The following is a 19,561-nucleotide window of genomic DNA, read 5'->3' as shown; positions in this document are numbered from 1 at the left end:
AGTATGTACAGTGCAGGGTGCAGAGGGGGGTAGTATGTACAGTGCAGGGTGCAGAGGGGGGGTAGTATGTACAGTGCAGGGTGCAGAGGGGGGTAGTATGTACAGTGCAGGGTCAGTATGTACATTGAGGGGGCAGTATTATGTACAGTGCAGTGACACGGTCATTAGGTAGATCCTATTTAGGTCAACGTCCATTGGGTCGACCACTGAAATAGGTCGACATTTTTGGAAGGTCGACACAAGCATAAGGTCAACATTGGCCAGATCAGCAGTCACAAGATCGACTTGAGTTTTTCATGTTTATCAACCTTAGCCATGTCGACCTAAATGGGGTCGAACAATTTACCCATACCAGGCAGCCGCAGCATATGTAGTACAGTACAGAGTACACTAAACCCCCCTCCCCGCGTGTGACGGTTCTCTGTGAGACATCTCGCGAGATGATGACGCTGCGCTGTATGTACGTATCTCGGAGTGAGGGGACCGGGAGGAGGCGGAACCAGGAGCGGGTGTGAGCCCGGAGCATGGAGGGCGCAGATGGGGGGAGGCGGCTCAGCACCCGGGAGGTGACCCGATTGCAGCAGGAGCAGAGCCAGGTAACCCGAAGGGAGGAGGGGCCTGCGCCGTGCACATGGGGTGTACACCCGCTGCACGTGATGATGGGTGACCCGTGTGCCCTCTGATACTGTGCCCTGGTGGTAACACTGCTCAGCCTCTCACATGGGGCCACAGTACTGATACAGGGGCCCCAGCTGTCACCCGTGGCCACTGTATAACATGTGCATCCAATCAGTGTCCAGCAACACCACTCTATATACTATACACTGCCCTGCCCCATCTGTATACCCCACCTATAAATACTATACACTGCCCTGCCCCCATCTATATACCCCACCTATATATACTATACACTGCCTTGCCCCCATATATATACCCCCACCTATATATATACACACTATACACTGCCCTGCCCCCATCTTTATACCCCCACCTATATATACTATACACTGCCTTGCCCCTATCTATATACCCTCACCTATATATACTATACACTGCCCTGCCCCATCTATATACCTCCATCTATATACACTATACACTGCCCTGCCCCATATATATATATATATATATATATAAATATATATACACACACACACATACTCACACACACACACACATATATATATATATATATATATAAATATATATACCCCCCCCACACACACATTATATATATATATTTCTCTTTCAATGGTCCTGGTGACACAGCTCAACACTGGGATGTAGGAGGGTCCGAAGGAGCCAGGCACCTATCCTAAAGCTTTAGAGGGTAGGCTCCTCCCCTACTGCATCCCTGGACTCTTCAGTTCGTGTTAGGTGCCCACTGGAGTGGGTGCTATTCTAAAGGGCTGCAGGAGCAGCCGAAGAATTAGAGTAGTTAGGGGATTTTTATTATTTTATTAACTTTTACCCTAGCTAGGTAGGCACAGTGTGAGGATTCTCATAGTGAATCCTCACACTGCTTGCGCAGCAGGAGCTGACAGAAGCGCGTCCTGTCAGCTCACTGTGCACAGGGGAGACACTGTCTGGTCTCCCTGTGCAGCGCTTATAGCCTTTTCTAAAAGGCTGCCTGGGCTCCGGAGTACCCTGAAACCGGCTCCACGTTTAGGTGGGGATCATGGGGGACAGGCGCTCCGTGATGGCGGCGGCCATTTTATGCGGAGCTTACACGCTGAGCTCCTAGATGAGAGGACAGCAGCGTTGTGACAGGCATGTTCCAAGTGATCCCCATTTGAGGGGGAGACACTGGAACTAGGAAATCCTACCTAAGGAGCGGCTTGCTGGGGGTGGTTGGCGCCAAAAGGTCACGGACCCCGCAGCAGCAGGGACCTGTGGTCTCTTCCTTCACTCTGACTTTGGCGCCTTTCAGAACGCTTGCAGCGGAGCTGAGCTGGCTTACTGATCCTGGCAGAGTGACTTGGATTTCCTGGGCATCGCTTCCCCGCAGTTGAAACCTACAGACAGATAAGTGACTGGGTGCATTGCTCTGTATAAACGCTTGTACATTGTTTGCACTGTGTATACTGATAGATATACATTTATCACTTGCATCATGTCTGAGCATCAGGCTGTGGTTTTGGGGGAGGGAGCCCTTAATGCACTGAGCGCGTGCAATGTTTGCACACAAAAATTTGTCCCTGAGCAGATGGCCAAGGGGGGCTTATGTATTACTTGCGCTGATGTGAGACCCATGGGCAGTGATCCCCATAGGGCAGAGCATATGGAACCTGCGTGGGCCAGGGCCCTAGGCAGGTCAGTAAACGCTTTGGTGCAGCTTTTGGACAGGCAGAGTGATGGGCTGGTAGAATCACAGAGACCTATGCCATCATCTCAGCAGTCGTCTGGCTCCTTGCCTCTTACCCAGGCAGATCCTGCACTTATCCAGGTGATGCAGGATACTGCAAAAGGCATTAACAGGTTCAGTGAAATGCTGGACAAAATGGATGATGTGGCAGGGACCCCTAGAAGGTCTTATGCTTTAACTACTGTGGTAGATGAAGAGGAAGGAGAGTATACTGACATCCCCTGGGATCAGGGTGATGATTTGGAAGAGAACTCTGCTGCTGGTATAGAGGATCTCATTGTAGCTGTGAAGCAGGCTTTAAAGCTGACTGTGGAGGATAAGACTCCTGTTAAAGGTGTTTTTAAGCGACAGCGGAAGGAGGCTGTTACTTTTCCTTCAGATGAGGGGTTACAGGAATTGTTAGAAGGGGCTTGGAAAACGCCTGATAAGAGGCTTCAGATGCCAAAACGATTCCTTAATCTGTACCCCATGCCAGAGTCTCACGCGGAGCTCTGGGAAAAGGTCCCAGTTGTGGACGCTTCAGTGGCACGTTTGTCCAAGGCTACTGTATTACCAGTACAAGGCGGTGCAGCTTTTAAAGATTCTGTGGATAAAAAGCTGGAGGGAAACCTCAAGGCTATCTTTGAAGGGGTGGGGTTTACCTTACGACCCCTTATTGCTTCAGCCTGGGTTTCTAAGGCCATGATAGAGTGGGCTGGTGAATTATGCACCATGCTGCAGGCTGACCCGGGTGCATTACTGCTTGCAGAAAAGATTAAGGCAGCAGCAGAATATGCAGTTGAAGCAGAGGAGGAAGCTATTAAAATGGCAACCAGAGTGTCCACAGTCTCCATTAATGCCAGGAGAGTGCTTTGGCTTAAAGCCTGGGAAGCAGACAATGAGTCCAAGAAGGCTCTGGAAACATTAGCCTTCAAAGGAAAGGTACTCTTTGGTACCGAATTAGAGGAGATTATAAAACAGGCCACAGGCGGCAAAAGTACATTCCTGCCGGCCTCCTCAGCAAAGCAGACATCCAGATTTTCTGCTTTTAAGCCGTCCTTTCGGCCCTCCCCTAGAGGTGGTGCGTCCTTTCGAGGACAGTCTTTCAGGGGAAGGTTTCAGCCCTCTAGAGGCAAGACACAAAAGTCAAAATTTGGCTCTTTTCACAAGAAGCCTGCCAATAAAGGAGAGGATAAACCCTCTGCATGACTGTCAGGGGCTTTGCCCGACAGTGACAAAAGTGGGCGGGCGTCTCACACACTTCAGGGACGCTTGGGCTTCTCTAGGCCAGGATGCCTGGGTGTTAGACATCATAACACAGGGTTACAAAATCCCTTTCAGAGGGCCACCTCCGAAGAGGTTCATTCCCACATCCTTACCAAAGGAGGCACGGCTGCGTACAGCTCTTGTGAGAGCAGCGCACTCCCTTTTGGAAAAAGGGGTGGTTACACTAGTCCCCAAGACAGAGTGGAAGAAAGGCTTTTACTCCACGCTGTTCCTGGTGCCCAAACCAGACGGGTCTTTCAGACCAATACTAAATTTGAAGTCTCTAAATGTTCATTTATGGGTAGACCATTTCAAAATGGAGTCTCTACGGTCAGTACTCCTGAGTCTGGACCAGGGAGAATTTTTGGCGTCCATGGATGTCCAGGACGCATATTTGCACGTTCCTATACACCCGGAGCATCAGACCTTGTTGAGGTTTGCCATAGGAGACCTGCATTTACAATTCCGGGCGTTACCCTTTGGGCTAGCAACCGCGCCAAGGGTATTCACAAAGATAATGTCAGTAATGGCGGCGGTGCTGAGGCTCAGGGGAATCACAGTAATACCCTATTTGGACGATCTCCTGTTCAAAGCAGAGTCAGCAGCCATGCTGCAGAGTCACTTGGCAGAGGCCATCAGTTTTTTGCAGGCTCACGGCTGGATTTTAAATTTGCAAAAATCTCAGTTGGTACCGTCACAAAGGCTCCAATTCTTGGGAGTCATACTGGACACCCATCTTCATCGGGTATTCCTCCCGGAGGTAAAGGCCAGGGATCTGGTCACCCTAGTCCAGGAGATTCTCAGGGCTCAGAGCATTTCAGTATGGAGGTGCCTCAAGCTCCTGGGGAAGATGGTGGCGTCATTCGAGACGCTTCAGTTTGCCAGGTTCCACTCTCGGAGGTTCCAATGGAACATTTTGTCAGCCTGGTCAGGAAACACTTTGACCATGAAATCCGAGATGATAGTGCTGTCTTCGGACACCCGAGAATCCTTGAAATGGTGGACAGAAGTAGATTCCCTTCAGTGGGGTCGGTCATTACAGACCTGGGACTGGTTGATAGTAACTACCGACGCCAGTCTCAGGGGCTGGGGGGCAATAGCCCTGGATCTCCGGCTTCAGGGCCTGTGGACGGCAGAGGAATCAGCGTTACCAATCAACATCTTGGAGCTGAGAGCTGTCTGGAAAGTGATTTCCTTGGCGGGAGACAGGTTACAGAACCTCCCTTTGAGGATTCAGACCGACAATGCCACAGCTGTGGCGTATCTGAATCACCAGGGAGGTACACGCAGCAGATTGGCCATGTGGGAGGTATCCAGAATCTTCCTATGGGCGGAACAGAATGTTCCAGCTGTATCGGCTATATTCATCCCAGGAATAGAGAATATAGAAGCCGACTTCCTGAGCAGGGAGGAGCTCAAGGAAGGGGAATGGAGCTTACACCCTCAGGTGTTTCAACAAATCACCGCGATGTGGGGAACTCCGGATGTGGACCTGATGGCATCCAGGATCAACCGTCAAGTGCCCAGGTTCTATGCCAGAACAAGGGATCCACTAGCGGAGGCAGTGGATGCCATGACTATTCACTGGCAGGGAGATCTCCTTTATGCATTCCCACCAGTACCAATGTTACCGAGACTTCTGAAGAAAATACAGGGGCAGAAGGTTCCAGTGATCTTAGTGGCCCCAGATTGGCCAAGGAGATCCTGGTACTCGAGGCTTCAGAGGTTGTCTGTGGACTCATGGCGTCTACCTCTGAGACCAGACCTTCTAAGACAAGGCCCGTTCAATCACCTGGATTCAGATCGATTGATTTTGACGGCCTGGCTATTAAAACCGCCATTTTGAAAAGAAAAGGGTTTTCTGAGGCAGTAGTACAGACGATGATAAAAGCCAGGAAAGCTGTATCTTCGGCAAATTATTATAGAGTCTGGAAGACTTACATTCGATGGTGTGAGAGAAGAAAGGCTCATACTTCTCATTTTAAGCTATCAAGAATGATGGAATTTTTACAAGATGGTTTTTCATCGGGCCTAAGCCTTCAGTCACTGAAGGTACAGATTTCGGCCTTGTCCATCTATTTCCAGAAAAAGATAACCATTTTGCCGGAAATTCAAACCTTTTTACAAGGAGTATCCAGGTTGAAACCTCCATACAAGCAACCAGTAGCACCTTGGGATCTATCACTGGTTTTGGAATGCCTTCAAAAGGCACCTTTTGAACCTTTAAGGTCGGCTGACTTTAAGTTTCTCACGTGGAAGCTAGTGTTTTTGTTAGCAGTAGCATCTGCTAAAAGAGTTTCAGAATTGGGAGCTTTGTCATGTAAATCTCCCTTCTTAATTTTTCATGATGACAGGGCTGTTTTAAGAACAGTGCCTCAGTTTTTACCGAAGGTGGTATCTACCTTCCATTTAAATCAGGAGATAGTTCTACCTGTGTTTCAACCCCCAGAGGGGTCTAAGAAAAGGGACAAGTTGAGAACTTTGGATGTTGTGCGTGCCTTACGCATATATGTGGACAGAGTGAAGAGTGTCAGGAAGACTGACACATTGTTGGTATTGTACGACGTACACAAAATTGGTTGGCCTGCATCTAAGCAGACTATTGCTAGGTGGTTGCGGTCTGTGATAGCCTTTGCATACACCAAAGTGGGTAGACCAGTACCGGCCAAAATAAATGCGCATACCACCAGGTCAGTTGCCACCTCTTGGGCGGTTCGACATGGGGCCACAGCTGAGCAGGTTTGCAGAGCTGCCACTTGGTCATCTGTTCACACATTTGCCAAATTCTATAGATTCCATGAGTTCGCGTCGGAGGACGCATCATTCGGGCGAGCAGTGCTGAGAGCTGCAGACCTGAGCGTACCCTCCCAAAGGACCGGCTCTGGAACGTCCCAGTGTTGAGCTGTGTCACCAGGACCATTGAAAGAGAAAAAGGGATTTTTGTAAGAACTTACCGTTCGAATCCCTTTCTCTGATATGGTCCTGGTGACACAGCGATCCCTCCCTTACGCTCAGTAAGTATGCCAGAAGTTTCATGATGTTCATGTTAAAATGGTTAAAAGTTAACAGTTTTCTGTTATAAAATGTGCATATAATATGTGCAGGCGTTTGTACTGAGTTATGTATTCCAGTGGCTTTGAAAGATTGAACTGAAGAGTCCAGGGATGCAGTAGGGGAGGAGCCTACCCTCTAAAGCTTTAGGATAGGTGCCTGGCTCCTTCGGACCCTCCTACATCCCAGTGTTGAGCTGTGTCACCAGGACCATATCAGAGAAAGGGATTCGAACGGTAAGTTCTTACAAAAATCCCTTTATATCCCTACCTAGGGCTGGCCATTGGTGCCTTTGCCATCGATGGCAAAAGTGCAACTGGCCATCGATAGGGTAAAACTATTCAATGGGTGACCAACGATAGTGTGGGCCAATCAAAACACGTGGACGAGGAGATATATATATATATATATATATATATATATAGCCCATCTATATACCCCACCTATATACTATACATTGCCCTGCCCCATCTATACAGTGTGCAAGTTGACCCACTTAAGAAGATGAGAGAGGTCTGTAATTTCCATCATAGGTACACTTCAATTGTGAGAGAGACAGAATGTGGCGAAAAAAACAAACAGCAAATCATATTGTATGATTTGTGAACAATTTATTTGTATATTTTTGTAGAAAATAAATATTTGGACAATTAAAAAGTTAAACTCAACACTTTTTAAAATAACCTTGGTTGGCAATTACAGAGCTAAAACATTTCCTGTAGTTCTTGACCAGGTTTGCACACAATGCAGCAGGTACTCTTCCATGCAGATCTTCTCTAGATCTGTCATGTTTTGGGGTTGTCGCTGGGCAACACAGAATTTCAACTCCCTCCATAAATTTTCGATTTGAGGTCTGGAGATTGGCTAGGCCCCTCTAGGACCTTGAAATGCTTCTTACGGAGACACTCCTTATTGCCCGGGCTGTGTGTTTGGGGTCGTTGTCATGCTGGAAGACAAAGAAAAAGATAAAGAACAGCGCCTCTTCACTACAATGAGATACACACAACCAATGGTAAAAATGAAAAAAATTATATATATTTAGATTAAATGAAATAGCACTTAAATACAATTATACAACAAATATGATTAAAAATGATTGCTAAGCTCACTCCTGGAAGAATAGATGGTATATACCATTGACTTGAGTAATTAAACAAGGGGTATATGCACATTACCAACAGACTAGATGGTGGGACACTGTCCATGAATGGGGGAGATGGAAAGAATAGCACAGCTCCTCTCTAGTAGCGCGGTCTTCAGATGTCAGACCGTTGGAGGTGACTGTAAATTAGTCCGGAAATTGAATCCTGAGTAGCCCAAGGGTCCTCTCTGGTGATGCGGTGCCGCTGAAGCCGCTGGAGGAAACACAAGGGTGCCGCAAGGTGATGGTGTAGTGTCCTTGCTTCTGATGGTAGGTGGTGCCCAATTTCACCTGGGGATATCCGGATGGTAGTACTGGATCAGGGGTTGTCTGTGGGTTTGGTGGTAAGTCTCCACAAAAGGGATGTGACCAGAAGGCAGAATGGCAGTCCTAGAACTTGAGGTTTTGAGTCCAGGAGTGAGTAAACAACTGACGCGTTTCACTACTGGCTGTAGCTTTATCAAAGGTGATCACCTTTGATAAAGTGAAGAGTAGTGAAGAGGCGCTGTTCTTTATCTTTTTCTTGTTAATAATAATATTATTAGGGTCTGATTACCCCTAAATTGAACAGCAGCCTCACCTAGAGGATCAGCTCCTATATAGGCGCCCTTGTCTTTGTCGCTCATAGAAAAAGACCTTGTTGTGATATCATGCTGGAAGACCCAGCCACGTTCCATCTTCAATGCTTTTACTGAGGGAAGGAGGTTTTTGGCCACATTCATCCTCTCCTTAATACGGATCAGTCGTCCTGTTCCATTTGCAGAAAAGAAGCATTAAAGCATGATGTTTCCACCCCCTTGCTTCACAGTGGGTATGGTGTTTTTGGGATGCCACTCATCATTCTCCCTCCAAACACTGCGTGGAGTTTATACCAAAAAGATCTATTTTGCTCTCATCTGACCACATGACGTTCTCCCAATCCTCCTCTGGATCATCCAGATGGTCACTGGCAAACTTTAGATGGGCCTGGACATGTGCTGGCTTAAGCAGGGGGACCTTTCGGGCGCTGCATGATTTGAATCCATGATGACATAAGTGTGTTACTAATGGTAACCTTTGTGACTGTGGTCCCAGCTCTCTTGAGTTCATTGACCTGACCCCCCCGTGTAGTTCTGGACTGATTCCTCACTGTTCTCAAGATCATTTATACCCCAAGAGGTGAGATCTTGCATGGAGCCCCAGGTCATGGGAGATTGTCAGTGATCTTGTATTTCTTCCATTTTGTAATAATTGCGCCAACAGTTGATCTCTTCTCACCAAGCTGCTTGCATATTGTCGAGTAGCTCATCCCAGCCTTGTGCAGCTCTACAATTTTGTCCCTGGTGTCCTTAGACAGCTCTCTGGTCTTGGCCATGGTGGAGAGGTTGCAGTCTGACTGTTTGAGGGTGTGGACAGGTGTCTCTTATACAGATAACCAGTTCAAACAGGTGCCATTAATACAGGTAACGAGTGGAAGATAGAAGAGCTTCTTAAAGAAGAAGTAACAGGTCTGTGAGAGCCAGAAATCTTGCTGGTTGGTTTGTGTCCAAATATTTATTTTCCACAAGAGAATATACAAATAAATTGTTTCAAAATCATACAATATGATTTCCTGGTTATTTTTCCCACATTCTGTCTCTCACAGTTGAAGTGTACCTATGATGGAAATTACAGACCTCTCTCATCTTTTTAAGTGGGTCAACTTGCACAATCGATGTCTGTCCAAATACTTTTTTGCCCCACTGTACACTCCTACTATATACTATACACTGACTCGCCCCATCTGTATACCCCCACCAATGTACTATATACTTCCCTTCCCCCATTTATATACCCCCACCTATATACTATACACTGCCCTGCTTCCATATATATACCCCACCTATATACTATACACTGCCCTGCTCCCATATATATATACCCTCACCTATATACTATACGCTGCCCTGCTTCCATATTTATATCCCACCTATATACTATACACTGCCCTACTCCCATATATTTACCCCACCTATATACTATACGCTGCCCTGCTCCATCTATATACCCCACCTATATACTATACACTGCCCTGACCAGCTGCCCCCATATATGTACCCCCACCTTTATACCATACACTGCCCAACTATATGCCCCCACCTATATACTATACACGGCTCTGCTCCCATATGTATACCCCACCTATATACTATACACTGCCCTTCTCCTATATATATATATATATATATATATATATATATATATATATATATATATATATATATATATATATATATATATAGCTCACCTACTGTATATACTATACCAGTGGTTCCCAAACTGTGTGCCTAGGCACCCTGGGGTGCCTCAGGACACTTGCAGTGGTGCCTTGGGTTGGTGGACCAAGATCAATTCATATTATTTATGGTCAATGTACCAGGCAAAACCAGTGCTTGTGGCTGCCAATCATAATATATGTGGACAAACAGGAGCAAATCCTGTCCCTCACCAGATACCTGTGACATATAAACACAATGTACTTAATTTAATATTTTTTTTTATGAATTTCTCGATAAGCAGCATTTGGCCTAAGGGTACCTTGAAAATATTTTGATGCTCTAGGGTGCCGTTATTCAAAAAAGTTTGGGAACCACTGTAATATACACTGCCTGCCTCTTCTATATACCCCACCTATATACTATACACTGCCTGCCCCATCTATATACTATACACTGCCCTGCCCCATCTATATATTATAGACTTCCCTGTCGCCATCTGAATGCCCCTACCTATGTACTATATACTGCCCTGCCCCATCTATATACCCACACCTATAGTCTATACACTGCCCTGCCCCCATCTGTATCCTGCCATGCTCCCACATATATATATATATATATATATATATATATATATATATACCCCAGAGATATGGGGATGTACAGCTGAGGACAGGGCAGTAAGTACAGAATTATGGGGTGTATAGATGGGACAGGGTGGTACGTATAGATGTGGAGGTGTATAGATGGGGCAGAGCAGTATGTTTAGATGTGGGGTGTATAGATGGTACAATGAAGTATGTATAGATGTGAAGGTGAATAAATGGTGGTAGGGCGGTATGTATAATAGTTCGGGGGGGGGGGGGGGCGGTATATCGATGGGAGCAGGGCAGTGTATAATATATATACTGCCCTGCTTCCATATATAAACCCCGTCTATATATAACATACAGTGCCCTGCCCCATCTATAATACACCCCACATCTATACATACTGCCTTGCCCCATCTATACATCCCGCTTCTATACATATTGCCCTGTCCCATCTATACACCCCCCACTTCTACACATGCTGCCCTGTCCCCATCTATACAGCAGTGTATCTATACATACGGCATTGTGCCATCTATACACCCCCACATCTATACATACTGCACTGTCCCCATCTATACATACTACCCTGCCCCCATCTATACACCCCCCACTTCTACACATGCTGCCCTGTCCCCATCTATACTGCTATGTATCTATACATACGGCATTGTGCCATCTATACACCCCCACATCTATACATACTGCATTGCCCCCATCTATACATACTACCCTGCCCCATCTATACACCCCCCACTTCTATACACACTGTACTGCCCCTATCTATACACTCCTTTCGGTACTTGTTTCCTAGCACGGCACCCATCGCATACCGTATTTAGTGGTGTGCTATGCGATCTTCCCGTTAAATTAACAGGAGTGCTTGTACAATGAAATATAGCATTGCATGCCAGCAAATGGCTTGCGATGTGATGTGATTTTTCATTGTACAAGCACCCTCATGGGTGCTTACAATGTTAAATGCACCCCCACTGTCAATGCCACCCCCACTATCAACGCCAACCCGAAGCGTGGCGAGCGCAGCGGTACGCGTCCTCTGACCTTTTCATACCCCCACTATCCACGTTGGCGTGGAGTTGATTTTAGATAGTGTGGTGAGCCACCGAGCCCGAAGCGTGGCAAGCGCACGCGGAATACAAGCCCGAAGTGTGACGAGGGGACGCGGAATACATGTAAAGTAATCAGTGTCCCCTCGCAGGGCTCGCTGCACTCGCCACCCTTCGGGCTCGGTGGCTTGCTGCGCTCGCCACACTATCTAAAGTCAGCTCCACGTTGATGTGGATAGTGGGGGTATGAAAAGGTTGGAGGATGCGTACTGCTGCCCCTCGCGGGCTCACTGCGCTCGCCACGCATCGGGTTGGCGTTGATAGTGGGGGTGGCGTTGACAATGGGGGTGCATTTAACATTGTAAGCACCCATTAGGGTGCTTGTACAATTAAAAATCGCATCGCATGCCGCTATATTGCATGTGATGTGATGCGCTTGCATAAGATGAACTTCGATCAAAATCGGGGGGCGCAGTGCTAGGAAACAAGTACCCTCCTTTCTGCTATACTTACTGCCCTGTCTATACACCCCCACATCTTTACATACTGCTCTTCCCCATCTATACACCCCCACATCTTTACATACTGCCCTGCCCCATCTATACACCCCACATCTATAAATACTGCGCTGCCCCATCTATACACCCCACAGCTATACATACTGCCCTGCCCATCTATACACCCCGCATCTATACATACTGCACTGCCCCATCTATCCACCCCTACATCCATACATAATGCACTGCCCCCATCTATAGACCCAGCATCTATACACCCCCAACTATATACTATACACTGCCCCATCTATTCCTTTTCTATAGCTTATTTCTTGTACATAATTATGTATATGTGCCCCTTATAGCCTAAATATCTTCCAGCTGTCTGTGGAGGTTCTCTGTGGCTGCTACGGCCCCACATCCACCATTTTACCCTTGAGGGTGTAGAAGGGTTGAGCTGCCCACAGTCTTCTGAGACGCTTATCGCCCACCCAAGGAAACTTTCCGCCTACATTAGAAAGATTATTTTAGAAAGCTAAGCATGGCATCCCAATGGTTTGGTGCCGCAGTGCGGAGGAGATGATGGTATGAGTGTGGCAAGAAAAAGCAAGAGCTTACAGTCAAATGGGGTGACACAGAGGGGAGAGACAGCGAGCATTGAGCAGTGGGTTTGGAGCTGGAAGACTTTGAAGAAGAAGATGGTCCTGAAAGCCTCTTTTGTCGATAGATTTGGAGAGTCTGATAGAGCGAGGGAGAGAGTTTCAGCGGTAGGGATCAACGCGGGAGAACTAAACAGTTAACATTTCCCTGCATTGGGAAAAAGAAGGGGGTGGCGTTTTAAGGCCCCCATATACTCTGTGATTTGGGCCCCGATTTCGGCGGATTGGGCCGTGAAATCGGCCTAAATAGCATGTGTCTGGCATCCTATCTAATGCGCAGTCCGTTGCGCATTGGATCAGACCCAGGGACCATACGTGCTGCACGTATTATTACTGCAATATAGGACAGGAGAAAGATGCTGTCACAATAAGTTTCCAGCACTTTGATGTTTGCATGTGACCTAATAACATCACGTGTGCAAATACACAACGGAAACAGGCGTCGCGAGCCAGCGACAGGAACTGCTAATAATCTCCTCTTGTGTGTAATCACTTGCAGTGAGCAGGATGTAAGGAGCGAGGCTAATCCCTATAAGGACACCCTGTATCTGGAACCCGATTAGAGGAGAGTACTGTCTGTAATGTTGGGATGCATTCCTCATACTTCTTTTTACATCTTCTTAAAGCCTTGTACACACCTTAAGTTGTAGCATGCTTGGCTGCCCTTTGTTGTCTCCGTGCCCAATGGTATTGAGTAGTGCTGGTCACTTGCACAGAGCAGACAGACTTTTTATGGGGGATCCAGTGAATTGTCAGTACCCTGGGGGCATGGCTGCGGACATTGGCGTTATGTCCTCTTCAAGTAAATGTTACAAAAGTTTTGCATCAATTCTTGAAAAAAAAAAAAGCTTTGTGGCTGAATGTTTATAGCGGCTGTATCGTGTCCTCCGTCCGTTATCGCTGAATGCTTCTGCTGGGTGGATCCCCAGGAACCGCGCCCCAACAAATGTCTGCGGAAGGGGTATGTGCTGGCTGGAGCACCTTACTTTATACTCTCATCAATATTGAACTTTGCCATCTACAAAAATTATTTTGCTCTCTTCAGTCTAGAACCTTGATGGCTAACCTTGACACTCCAGCTGTTGTTGAACTACACATCCCAGCATGCTCTGCATCAGATTTAGCATGGGCAAATGGCAAAACTGAAGCAGAGCATGCTGGGATGTGTAGTTCAACAACATCTGGAGTGTCAAGGATAGCCATCAAAGGTCTCTAGAACTTCTGATGCAGATTTAGGGAACACCCTCACGCTCTAGCTGCTGTGACACTACAGGTCCCAGCATGTCTGGACTGATGTCGACTTTTCCTGAAACACCTGGGTCTTTGGAACCGTCTCCAACACACGTGCGACCCTGCTTTCGACCCCTTTTTACACCCACATCACCTGGGTTTACCTGTTTTTACTGCACCACGATCCGGGTTGAACCCTTGTTCAACCCAGAACATTTGCCGGTTTGAAAATCCGCTTCTCACGGCCCGGGTCAGACCATTTACACTGCCTGCAAACCCGGGATTTTGCACACTTCCGTGCAAAAACCCAGGTTATTAGGGCTGTTGTAAAAGGGGTATCAGTTACCCTTAATGTTTGCTGTTCTGGTTCAGCTTTGGGGTATCTGGTTGGTTGACAGTTAGTTGGTCAACATCATATGGCCAACACAAGCAAAAGATCGGCATAGTGATAGTCAACACATGAAAATGTATTTGAAATTTCTCTATCATCCATATGGGATATTGGGGATTCGTCAGAACGTACGGGAGAAGAGAGGTTTCCGCAGGAGACAGGCACATAGAAGCTCTTTCACTGGGTGTACTGGCTCCTCTGGCCAGTTTAAGAAAATGGGCCCTCAGGAAAGGGAGCTCACTGTGAAGCTCCAGAGATTTTTCAGTTTTATTTCTTTATTATTTTGGGTCTGCTGTTTGGGCTTAAACAGCATTCCTGCATCGTGAGAAACCAGGGGAAGGGTTCAATTGCCGGCCTCTTTAGGTACCGAATTGACAATGCTGCAGAACCACTGTCCTGAGAGGGTGTTTGCCACTGCGGTCGCTTAGATGTCAGCGTAGCTCACCCCCAGCATGCCGCACACCCCTGGTTCAGCCCGAAGACATCTTGGCCATTTTTTTGTGTTATGGGCGTGCTGGTTGCATATCACCACATTAATACATTATATATGTTATATGTTTCGCATATACTTTTCCATTCCTTCGGGCACAGTTTTCATGTTGACTGGCTTGTGGGGAGGAAGTAGAGGGGAGGAGTCAGTACACCCAGTGAAAGAACTTCTATGTGCCTGTCTCCTGCGGATACCTCTCTTCTCCACATACGTTCTGACGAATCCCCAATATCCCATATGGACTCTGAGAAAAGGATTTACCGGTAGGTATTAAAATCCTATTTAAAAAAAAAATTTTTTTACACATTACCATCCACGCAGAGCACAGGTGCATGTGGTTCACTCAGCGGAGGGTCCACATGCTAAAGTGGTGACATTAACACAAAAACCCCTTGAAAACGCATCAACCTTTTTGTATCGACATTGTCGACCTATAGCTATAGCTCTGGGTTTGCCACTATTGAATTATTAGTTTCCCCAGGTGCCGTATGACGCACCAACAGTATCCCGACATCGGGTTCCCGACTCACAGGGGCTATTCTCCCTTGTGGGGGTCCACGACCCCAATAGAGGGAGAATAGAACCTGTGGCGACGTCGGGATCCCTCCTGTCGGAGCGCCATACCACAACCAGTTTCCCGATGCTGTAGACCTGCTGGTGACACACATTACCCCATGGGTTCTTCCGAAGTGCCAGATTCTGTGAGTTACTCCATGTTCTAAGCCCCGGTGGGCACAATGAAAAATGCATCCTCAGGGGCTTAATTAATGGGTTAGCAACCCACAATTGAATAATTTAAAGCTTCCGATTAACTAATTGATTCTGTCTCCTTATCCTCACATCAGTAAGCCTTGCGTAAGTGTGTCACGTGTCATGTATCGTTAGGCCTGATCTGCGGATTAATACGTATTCCTGTGCACCAAAACTTCTTATTCTAAATACACCATGGTCCTCTCTGTGTTGCACACATGCACAAACAAATGTAGGAAAACCTTATGGCACTTGTGTTACATGGGTTTGAAACACAAGTGCTGTTCCGATTGGGTCAGACTGTATCAGAATCGTTCCATCTGCAGCTGCCGGGAACAATGACATTCTATGAGCCTGTTTTCCTATACCATGTGATTTTGGCTAAGTCGGGGGGAGCGGAGTAAGTAGATTACGTCGGTATAAATGAATGTCCATAATAAGATCAAGTGTTTTAATTTCTATGCAAATACGTAAGATCTGTTTGGTGACCACAATATTATATTTTTACAAGGTTCTTATAGAGAAATGTATATTTGCAGGAGTTCTTACATGGCAATGGTTTCACATCATTTTTGTAGTAATGTAATGTGAAGGTATCCGGACTGATCATAGACTGACTCCTGATAGACAGTCATATGGTCCACAGGGTCAAAAGGTCGACAGGCAATAGGTCGACGTGAAAAAGGTTGACATGCATTGCGAGTGCATTGCGAGTGCAGCGAATCATGCGAGGGGACGCGGTACACTTAGACAGTGTCCATGTCGACCTATGTCCACATAGACACCCTAAAAAAATAAAAACCCATGTTGACCTTTTGACCTTGTGACTGTCGACCATTAGTGGTCTACCATATGATTGTAGACCTAGACACTGTAGATGATTTATACCATAACCAATGAAAGGGGGCATTTGGACAGGAAGACCGTATATAAAAATGCTGTCCCAATGCTAGAAATTTGCCAGTTCCAAAAGATGAATTTGCTAATGAGACTCTACTGCTTTCTCTGGAAACCTTTACAGTACAGATTTTTTGGTTCTTCTGATGTTCTTTTTATGTTCTAAAACCGTTTTTGCTAATTATTTTACTTTATTTCATTTGTTATTTTTTTTCAACAGTAAAAAGGTTGACATGAGGTTTTTACGTTTTTTTTTGTCCCGAATGTCGATGGGCACCGTCCCCGTGCCATATTTTCCAATGGATGTCATGTATGTATGTATAACACCGTACCCCCGCAAGTGTGTGTGTGTATGTGTGTGTGTGTGTGTGTGTGTGTGTGTGTATATATATATATATATATATATATATATATATATATATATATATATATATATTATATAATATATATACATACATATATATATGGGGTTTGATTAAAAATCCCGACCGACGAAATCCCGACAAGGGGGGATGTGGATCACCCCCCCTTGCGGGCTCGCTGCGCTCGCCTCGCAGCGGGCCCTCTCTACTCTCGGCACACTAATTTATTCTCCATCTATGGGTGTCATAGAGGGAGAAAGTGTCGGGATTTCGGGGGTCGGGATTCCAGAGTCGGGATTTTGAAAGCCGGGATTATAACTGCATCCCTATATATGTATGTATATATATCCCTGTCTCCTTTTGTAAAGGGCAATGGAATATGATGCGCTATATTAGAAACTGTTACTAAATAATAATAATAAATAACATATACATATATATATATATATATGTTTTTAGAAAGAAGCGCAGACTGATTCTATTTCTAGAGTAACATGTTGAAGAGACATTTTAATTATTCTACGCCCACCATCAGCGTATGAACCAGGAGATAAAATTAATTTCCAGATTAGATTTAGACATTACTGGAGAAATGCTAATACATCATTACCGGGACACACATTATTTTCTCTGCAAATGAAAACATGTAATCAGAGAGTGCGACGCAAACCCCAAACCTGGGAAATACGGCGACGGTTGTATTGCTTATTTTATGGATGTTACGGTATATCTGATTAGGCTTACCATACAGGCCCTTTAACACAGGGATGCTTATGGATTACACCAGTTCTGTGGCTGATTAAAGCCAGGTAAAATGCAGGCTTAAAGTCTGCAGCCACGGAACCTTTGTAATTCAGCTTTCACCTCGTCGTCAGAAGTGTTGACCCTTAAGGTGCTCTTTTATCTAGGGAGAGGGGAAAGTTGTAGGCGCAAGGTGGGGGCTTTCCAACGGGTGTGGCAGAACTGGGAATGGATCATTAGGTCACCACAATGTTGGTCGACAGTAATTAGGTCGACATGGGTTAGGTCAAATTTTTTGTCCTGAATGTTGACATGGACACTGAAACGTAGCACCGCATCTCCTCGCAAGACTCGCTGAGCTCGCCATGCTTCAGGCACGGTGCCTTGCTATGCTCGGCACACTATTTTATTCTCCCACCATGCCCTAGTGGATGGTAGGGCATGAAACACCGCCTGTCGGCACATGTCAGCTCAAAAGAAATGTGAAAAACCCCATGTCGACATTTTGACTGTCGACCTAACCCATGTCGACCTAGAGTCATGTCTGCCTTCCTGCATGACGACCTAGAGTCATGTCGACCTACATGCTGGTGACCCAATGACCGTATCCCCTTGAACTGCAGGCGCTGCAAACCTCTTCCCAAAGATGAAAGCGCACCTCAAGGGTCAACACTTCAACTCTGACAACTTGGTAAAAGCTGCCATTTTGTCCTGGTGTTGACAACAACCACCAGCTTTCTTCTCCGACATGTTTGCCCAACTCGTCAAGCATTGGCGCACATGCGTGGAAAGGGATGGGGGCTACGCGTTTTCACAAATAAAAAACGAGGCATTACTTTTCAATCCTGTCTTGTATAACTACCTTTTGGCTATTGTTATTGAGAACCAGCTTTGACCAAACCTTACTTTTTTCTTGGTATTCAGATTGCTGGCAGCACCAGGCCCCTCGTCTGCACCAGGCCCCCAGGCTCTGCACCTTTCTTGACGCTTTTGGAAAAGAAAAAAAAAAAGTCTCATATAAAACTAGATTTTGGCGTGTTGGATAAACGTATTTGATGTCTGGCTGTTTAGTTGTGTCTGAGAGGTCATTGGAGGTAGTTTGGTAAATCTGCTAAACACAAGTCAATGGGGTACTCTTTTCAGATGTATTCCTGATTTGTATATCAGGTAGGGTTACCACCTAGTCCCTTTAATTCCGGACACATGTTAATTACACAGGTTCTGTGGCAGTTTAAAATCAGGTGAAATGGAGTCTTGAAGTCAGCCAGCCACAGAACCTGTGTAATTAATATGTGTCCGGAATTAAAGGGACTAGGTGGTAACCCTAATATCAGGATATGCTCCTGTATATGTCCTTGGCATAGGACTGCCATAGGAATTGCTTCTTCTGACCAGGGTATCAGAAACACCCATGTACATCATTTGCTTTGCGTTGCCTATTGTTATGTACAATTGCATCATTTAGGAAATGTCATGCTGTATTGTTTGTCTTCTCTGCTGCCACCTTCAGGATTTCTGCTGCATTGCACAGCTTGTCTTCATAGGACGATACACTACACACCCATCTTGCACCTGCTCAAGACCTAAGCATCTTGCAGTTAGTTACTATATATATATTTTTTTTTTGCAACAAATGACACCTGAGAGTTCTGCATGAGCTTGCCATGCAGTGTATAAACAGAATATCGTATGTGTCACCTTGTATCTAGCGATTGGCTGGTTGTGCACTTCTAGAACTCATTGCAGCTGCTTTGCGCTTCTGTGTAACTTCTGGTGCATTTGTCTTTCTGACAGTATCCTCTGCTGGTCATCCCTGTGTTGCAGGTTTTCTGTATGGCTATTTGAAGCTTT

At 46.1% G+C, this 19,561-nt stretch overlaps 1 protein-coding gene across 1 annotated transcript in view; it reads left to right on the top strand.

The window, feature by feature from the left end:
* Window positions 1-445: 445 nt before the first annotated feature.
* URI1 (URI1 prefoldin like chaperone) overlaps window positions 446-19,561 on the top strand; it is a 92,163-nt gene continuing 73,047 nt past the window's right edge. Inside the window, exon 1 of the mRNA XM_083164940.1 lies at window positions 446-596. Within this exon, the coding sequence (XP_083021066.1) occupies window positions 525-596 (72 nt within the window). The 5' untranslated portion in view covers window positions 446-524. The remainder of the gene's footprint in view (window positions 597-19,561) is intronic.

Source organism: Crinia signifera, chromosome 11, assembly GCF_055691185.1.
Source record: "Crinia signifera chromosome 11, ASM5569118v1, whole genome shotgun sequence".
NCBI classification, from domain to species: domain Eukaryota; kingdom Metazoa; phylum Chordata; class Amphibia; order Anura; family Myobatrachidae; genus Crinia; species Crinia signifera.
This window is presented reverse-complemented; position numbering and strand designations above follow the sequence as displayed.